The following is an 8,132-nucleotide window of genomic DNA, read 5'->3' on the forward strand; positions in this document are numbered from 1 at the left end:
AAGTACAAAACTAAACCTTTATTGACAAAAAAATAACGAAAATAACTTCTTAAAAATTACGAAGAATGAAAACGACTGATTCAACATAACTATCAAAAATTCTTCAAAGGAAATAAGGTCCAAAATCATAAACACCCAATTATTTAAGGAAATACAGAAATAACTCATCTGTCACTCAAAACATAAACAGGTCAAATAATAGAATCAGGTCAATTCAAAAAAATGTCCTTGAAGAGGAACGTGAAGGAAGGAGGAAGGAATACCAGTAAAAGAACAGCGTTATATTAAAAACCAAATTCACAAAATACAAATGCATAACCACAAGATTTCACTGCAACATGGATAGAGTTTTTCCAGAGCCTGAAAAAAAGATCTAAAGTGTTTATGAATTGTACTCACTTCACAAAAATCCTCTGGGACACAGCCTCCATGTGTGCTGCTTCTTTTTTTCACAGACACATGCTAAATTATACCGATAACGGATCGCAATGCCCACTCCTTCAATGATCACTCCCATTTTATTCATTATGCAGTGCACATATGAACGCACTCTCATGACATCACCCAGTTCAATGTTCGACAAAGACACTCCCTCTGTACTCCAAGGCGTCCTGAGGTACACATGCACAATTGTTCTCTTCAAATCCGGATTTATAACCGGTTCACCTTCTAGAATGTTCTAAGCTGAAACTGCATTTTCGTTCTCGTGTCTTATCACCATGTGATTCTGAAATATGTTTTGATATGTTTTTTTTTTATTTGTTTAATATATTGTGCAGTATTAAAACGAATATTGAGTGTTAATGCCAAGTAGAGAGAAAGGTTAGCATTCTTATCACTTAGCCACAGCCTGTATTGACATAAGTGTTTGGAGGGCCTCTTTGCGTAACTTTGATGAGTTGACAGTTATTGGCCAAATGCTTGTTACACATATGTTCTGTGTGCCTATTATAAAGTTATTATCTTAGTCTGCGTCTATTATGTTCCCATAATCTGAGTGAAAGGATAAGGAAGTGAGATAGATGAAGTTGACACACTGACAGCTGACTCAGGATTTGGTCCATAATACTTCTTTCTGTTTGCTCAGGTGGTATGAGTGAGCAAAAGATGTCCATCATAGAGATAAAGAGCTTGAAGCTCCAGTCCTGTATGTATACCGTACATGTATGCCTGTATGTATAATGTATGTACACTTTATGTATCATGTATTCTGGGAGGGCTTGAAGATACAAGAGGAGTACTGAATGAAAAACAGTTAGTTAGGCAAAGGGGTTGCTGGCATAAGGTTTTCTCTCTCTCTCTCTCTCTCTCTCTCTCTCTCTCTCTCTCTCTCTCTCTCTCTCTCTCTCTCTCTCTCAATTATCATTCATGTATAAGGGTGTTATACTGGTTGCTCTCCTATTTGTACAAGTTTTGATAAATTCACCCACGAAGTGTATGCATTTTGTAAAATTGATCTAAGGTATTTATATTGTGCAAGCATTGTGAAAATGTGTTTTACTATTTTCTGTTGAAGAAGGTAAGGTTCTTACTTGATATGTTTTGTGCTGTTATTGTGATAGAGAATTATTATTTTGATAAGAGGTGGATAATATCTCTTTTAGTGAGTTCTAATGTGTCTTGCTGCTAACTGTACTTCAGTAAGTACATATCATTGTGACTTGGCAGTGTTGTCTTTGAGAAAGTCTTAGAAAGACGTGAGTTTAGCTTTTTTTTTAAGTGAAGGTAATCTTTTGAAAGATTGATATAATCTTTAAACTTATTTTTGTCTTAGTGAAATTGATGTTGGTATATTTCCATTTTTGCATATTTCACTCTTATATGTCTGTGTTATCATTTTACTCTAATTTTATAATTATTGCTTTCCAAAGTTTTGTGTTGGTGATTACTTAGGATTTTGTCAGTGCATACTAATTATTGAGATTTTAGAGAATACTTGTATGGAATGCAGTCAGTAATATTTTAGTGAACACTTTTGTTGAGTTTAGTTAATCAGGTGCATATCTAAAACTTGAGTGAGTTAATGGTTTGAATTTTACTTAACCAAATTGCTTTCTTGATAAATTAAAGTTTTGTGAATTAATCTTGATTAAGAAATACTCAAATCTTACACTGTTGCCAGATAACAGTAAATCTTTTTGAGATTGTGAACTCTGCTATAACTTTTGAACTTAAAAATAAATTTGTCTGTTTAAAGTTTTAAAAGCGCAGTGTTTCATTTTGACTACCAGTGATTAGAGAAATTAATGAATGTGTACAAGGTAAGTGATATATCTGTTTGTTCACCTGAGACTTATCCAGGTGAAATATGAGTAGAACCAGAGAAACCGCTAGTGTTTGTTGAAGTGATGCCCATTTTCCTCTAATCTGTTTATAGCTTATTAGTTGTTACCTCATCCATAACTTGATAAAGTTAGATTGATTTTTTCTAAGTGATAAGCAAGTTTTATGGGATCACTGTACCTTTAGAGTATTCAGTCTTAATATTTTTGTTATGAGGTTTCAAGTATCTGGTCGAAGTGAGGTAACTTTTTGGCCTTATTATCTGTGTGATAACTAGGTACTTGATCACTTCGTGACAATATGATATATATATATATATATATATATATATATATATATATATATATATATATATATATATATATATATATATATATATATATATATATATATATATATAAAAATACCTTTAGATACCTTTAGATCTCGTCAAAGCAACTCTCATAATATACCTGGATGGAATGACTTGGTTAAAGATCTTTATACACATTCACGAGAAATGTTTCTACTGTGGAGCCAAAATGGTAGCCCAGAGGAAGGACACTTTGCACTGCCAATGAGGCAGGCGAGAGCACAGTTCAAACTTGCCCTTAAGCATTGCAGACTGAATGAAAAGCGACTAAGAGCTGATGCAATGTCTAGAAAATTAGAATCTGGCGATTACCCCCGTCTTTGGAAGGACATCCAATCCCTAAATCCCAAAACTAAAAAGCTATCACAGAGAGTAGGAGAAGCCGTTGGTGACGGGGCTATCGCAAGAATGTGGGGAGATCACTTCAGCACTATCCTGAATTGCATAAACGATCAAGACTCCTGCAAGGATGTATATAACCTCCTTACTAATAATAATCAGTTTCATTTCGCCGATAGTATTACGCCAGGTAACATCAGCGATGCCATAAACAACCTACCTAATAATAAAGCTTTGAAGCTTTCAAATTCTGCCATCCGATAATTTACATTTTGCTAGCTGCCCTATTCAGTGCGTGCATAATTTACCAGTTTCTCCCAGACTACCTACTCTTAGTTCACTTAATACCATTAATAAAAAAACATGTTAAAGGATACAGCTGACCTTAGCATTTATCACCCGATTGCAATTGCTACAATTGAGTCGAAGATACTTGAGTCTGTTCTTCTAGTGAGACTTCTCCCCTTTCTACACACTACTGACAACCAGTTCAGCTTTAAAGCAAACTACTCAACCGACACCTGCATCTGCTTCCTGAGAAAATTGCCTCGCCTGTTTTCCTATGTTTTGTAGATGTGAGAAAAGCATTTGACAGAGTACACTACCTGAAGTTCTTCCTGAAGCTTCACAAACGAGGCACACCTCTATATCTATTTGGCATCTTAAATTGTTGGTTCTCCACACAGCAATTCTGTGTCAAATGGGGTAATGTACTGTCATACACCTTCGGCTCCCTAAACGGGCTCCGGCAAGGGGGCATTCTCTCTCTATATCTGTTTAACATGTACACAGATGCCCTGAATGTCAAACTGAACTCACTCCCAATCTGATGCACTATCAACGAAACAACAATAAGCAATCTCTGTATCGCTGATGATATGGTTCTGATTTCCCCATCAATGCAAGGTCTCCAGAGACTCATCGACGCCTGCCGCCAATATCCAGAGGAATTTGATAACCTATACAACAAAACTAAGACCCAGTGTATATCGCTCCTACCCGGGATCGCTTAAGCATATTGCAGAACCACTAATTTTTCTCGGAAATCATCGTCTGCAATTCGTGCATGAATTTCCATACTTGGGCCACATTATCACGGACGACCTAAAAGATACGGCAGACATGATACATAAAGTGTACATACATTATACATACAGGCATACATGTACGGTATACATACAGGACTGGAGCTTCAAGCTCTTTATCTCTATGATGGACATCTTTTGCTCACTCATACCACCTGAGCAAACAGAAAGAAGTATTATGGACCAAATCCTGAGTCAGCTGTCAGTGTGTCAACTTCATCTATCTCACTTCCTTATCCTTTCACTCAGATTATGGGAACATAATAGACGCAGACTAAGATAATAACTTTATAATAGGCACACAGAACATATATGTAACAAGCATTTGGCCAATAACTGTCAACTCATCAAAGTTACAAAAAGAGGCCCTCCAAACACTTATGTCAATACAGGCTGTGGCTAAGTGATAAGAATGCTAACCTTTCTCTCTACTTGGCATTAACACTCAATATTCGTTTTAATACTGCACAATATATTAAACAAATAAAAAAAAAACATATCAAAACATATTTCAGAATCACATGATACACAATTTATCTGCAAGAAAAAGGCATTTTAAGATCATATTATCATATCTCACAACAAATGTCGAATCTGCAAGCAAAACATCAAAATTTCACAGTGACACATATCATACTTGTAGAATGGTTTTATATATTATAACACATTATAATATATACACACACACACACACACACACACACACATACACATATATATATATATATATATATATATATATATATATATATATATATATATATATATATATTTTTACAATTTACTTAGGGGAAATACTTGCCATGAGCCAGTTAGGCTATAGAGTCTAAATGAATAATTTCATTACTTACCTCAATTTTTGTATAGAATCTGATTGCTGGTGATTCAGGAAACCATAAAAAAACAAGGAAAAACAGGATTTTATCTGAGCTAAGGGCTCCACTCACAAGGTATTTGTAAGTAAACACGTTAGGGTAAGTTTAAAATTATGTGTACTTACATGAAATGAAATATCAAAAGATGAAAAGGACTAATCAGGTATGTAAGGCCTGAGAGGTTAATTATAACTGGGAAAACTTGAAAGTATGTCCGTCGGTGTGACGATGCTGGCACAAAGCACAGTCAAGAGAGATTTCAATGGATAACAGACCCTCTGTAAAGAGTTCACGAATTAAAATTTTCCAGTAAGGACGCAGTAAAATAAACATGTGACAAGGCGAGCACATAGGGTGCCAAGAAGCCTTGAACACACGATTTTATTTAATTGTTCAAACACAGGCATTTACATAACACTGACCTAACAAGGCAAGGTTGATATGGATATACTGGCGCTTAGAAACGGAAATAAGAAGTTTAGTGTGAGAACTAAACAATGTGACTGACATGGAAGAACTTTTGCAACAGATCACTTTGCCTTGTAAAAGAGGTGGCTTGAGCGAGGGAAAATGGCGGCAGAAGGGACAGGGACTTCACTGGTAAGAAGACTAAAGGTCTCTACAAGATAGGACCACATGGTGGGGCCTGGCTCTCTGAAGGAGATGTGTCTTGCTCGCGTCCAGCAGTGTCTCTCACTCTTGTTCCTTCGGTGAGACCCTTATATGACGTCGGTCAGGGGTCAGGAGGTGACCCACAGGCAGATTGGGGGTTGGTTTCATCTATGACTAAGTCCCAGGTGTGCAGGCCAGCTGTCTTTTTCTCTTAATCTTTCTTCCCGGCTCTTTAGGCTCCTCATAACCTCGTGTCTCTGTAAACAAAAGCCTCCTGCAGTCATATGTTTAAGAAGAGAAAGTTGAAAAGGGTATAAAGCGATTAAAAGATCATGGGATGGCCTATATTACTTTCGCCCTTCCTTGTCAGGCAGTGCCCAAAATGCTCTGTCATATTTTCAAGCTTTAAATGAAGCATTTTGATGGCTGGGATTCCTGGAAAATTGTAATTACTCCCCACCCAAGTTGACATCTCGCACCTTCAGTCGGGTGCGAAGTCTACCAAACCAAGGATTCAGCAGACAAATGCTTTAAATTATCCTAATTTTCTGGTTAATGGCACGATATATATTTAGTAAACCAAATCTCTCTGCGTTATATAGGGTATCTGAAAATTCACTTGATAAAAATTCAATGTTTTACGTTAATCACAGAGTAAGAAAAAAAATAAAGGTTTAACCTTAGTTTACTGTTACTTTAAAGCAGGTGCATTTACAACTATAAGAAAGTTACTGTTAATATTAAAATGCACTAACTTTAATTGACCTCCATAAGTTAAATCTCAAAAGAAATATGATTAGATTATCGTAAGTATTTAAATGCAATAAATCATAAGTGACTGCTATTTTGAAAAGAGAACAGTTACAGATATAAAAAAAGTTACTGTAAATATTAAACACAAAAATAACTGTAAATGATTTCCATAATGTAAGTCTTAAAATAATCATTCACCTAACTTTTAATAATTGTTACAATTAAAGGCATTACAATGAAATATACATGGTCTTCGTTAGGTGTCGCCATGTCACTTAAGTTGACAGCACAGTGCCAGACGTGGCACTGATGTCAATAATAAATATGAGCACAGAAGCTAAGTGCAAGGAAGAACAGACGGTCTTTTCAATTCATAGACTTGGGGTTTAAATTACAAGGGAATAATAAGGAAGGCAAATGATAATGTCAGAGAAAGATAATGATTAATATTTCGAAATTATATTCGTTAGCCAATGAAAATGACTTAGGTTTATTCCTTTGCTCAAGGCTTCAAAAAGAAGTCATAGGACTTACAAAATTTGGATGTCTGTCAATTGCACTCTGCATTGGCAGAGTGGGAACAAAGTAAAATATAATCCTTTGCGAGGTGTAAAATAATATGATTAATTGAATAAAATAATGAAAGGAAAAATGTTAAAGGAAAAGAATAGATTACAGCGTTATAAGAAAATAAATAGGTGAAGAAATCACACCCTCTTCTGGACATAAGTGCGAAGGAACTTTGTACGATAAAAGGGTGGCACTGGTTCCAATTTTGCACTGGTGCCTGAGAGTTCAGCAGCTTTCTTTAAGCTACCTGACGTTTCCTACGCCCGTGATTTTTGCCACAGATCTCTTTAGGTTGATTGTTCTCCTTGGCAGGGGAATAGGTCGAACCGAGTCCAAGGAGGACATTGGAGTGCCACCTGAGTCGGCTTCTTTGGCGGCCGAAGCAGGGGCATTCATTTCCGTTCCTACCCCAAACCGTCGCAGTTCCGTGGGTTCATAGGCCATTTGTCCGCGGGGGACTGGGAAAGACAGGAAGAGGACGTGGTGGGCGTGATAGGCTCGCAGGTTACCATGACCAGCTCAGGTACGGGTTGCAAGGCCGCACATTCGGTTGAGCTTCCGCTGAGTTCAGAAGGGTCCATCTCTCTTACTGACGCTGGTAGTGGAACCAGGCCGGAAGAAGAGAGGGGATCCTGATTGGGATCTCTTGAATGGAGATCGGGGCCGTGCTCTGGTGCTGGCACTAAGGCAGGGTCAGGCACTATTATTTGATCTGTAATTTGCTCGTCGTTCGGGACAGACAGAGGTTGGCACTGCTCAGTGCATTCAAGTGGCACTGGCAGAGATTGTGAATCGAGTTTGGGATCTCCTGGAGGGAGATCTATGTGGGACCATGGCACTGGCACTGGGGCAGGGCCAGGCACCGAAATGGGATCTGGGATCGATCGTGATGGAGGAGGCCACTGCACATCGTACTCAGGTGGCACTGGCAGTGTAATGAGTGTAGGCGTTCGAGGCTTACTCATGCCTATTGAATGATTTGTGGGACTTGGACCCCTGGATTGCTATGACTTAGTTGGGGAGTGGAAGTCCTGTCCCAGGAGAGTGTCATAACCTCCAGTAATATAGCCTGCAAGATTGCAAATCTTGGATCTATGAGGTCTTGTGACTCTCAGTTGAACAGTAGGGAGTATCATTTTAAATTGATTGATGCTCTCAATTGTGACGAGTTTAAGTCAGTTAATGATAGCTCCATAGGGAACTTTGTCTTTCCTTATGAGGGAAATTTGTGCGTCAGAGTCATCAAATGCCTTGACTTGGCAT

The 8,132-nt window shown here is 37.6% G+C and overlaps 1 protein-coding gene across 1 annotated transcript; it reads right to left on the reverse strand.

Annotated features, from left to right (window-relative positions):
* Positions 1 to 7,273: 7,273 nt before the first annotated feature.
* LOC136849366 (tetra-peptide repeat homeobox protein 1-like) lies at positions 7,274 to 7,834 on the reverse strand. Its single transcript, XM_067122718.1, has one exon. It carries the CDS (start codon positions 7,832 to 7,834, stop codon positions 7,274 to 7,276), a length of 561 nt encoding a protein of 186 aa, XP_066978819.1.
* Between the last annotated feature and the right edge of the window lie 298 nt (positions 7,835 to 8,132).

The sequence above is a fragment of the Macrobrachium rosenbergii genome, chromosome 21, assembly GCF_040412425.1.
Source record: "Macrobrachium rosenbergii isolate ZJJX-2024 chromosome 21, ASM4041242v1, whole genome shotgun sequence".
Lineage (NCBI taxonomy): Eukaryota > Metazoa > Arthropoda > Malacostraca > Decapoda > Palaemonidae > Macrobrachium > Macrobrachium rosenbergii.

Coding starts and splice junctions, on each gene's coding strand:
- LOC136849366 (XM_067122718.1), bottom strand. CDS start 7,834: ATGAGTAAGCCTCGAACGCCTACACTCATTACACTGCCAGTGCCACCT.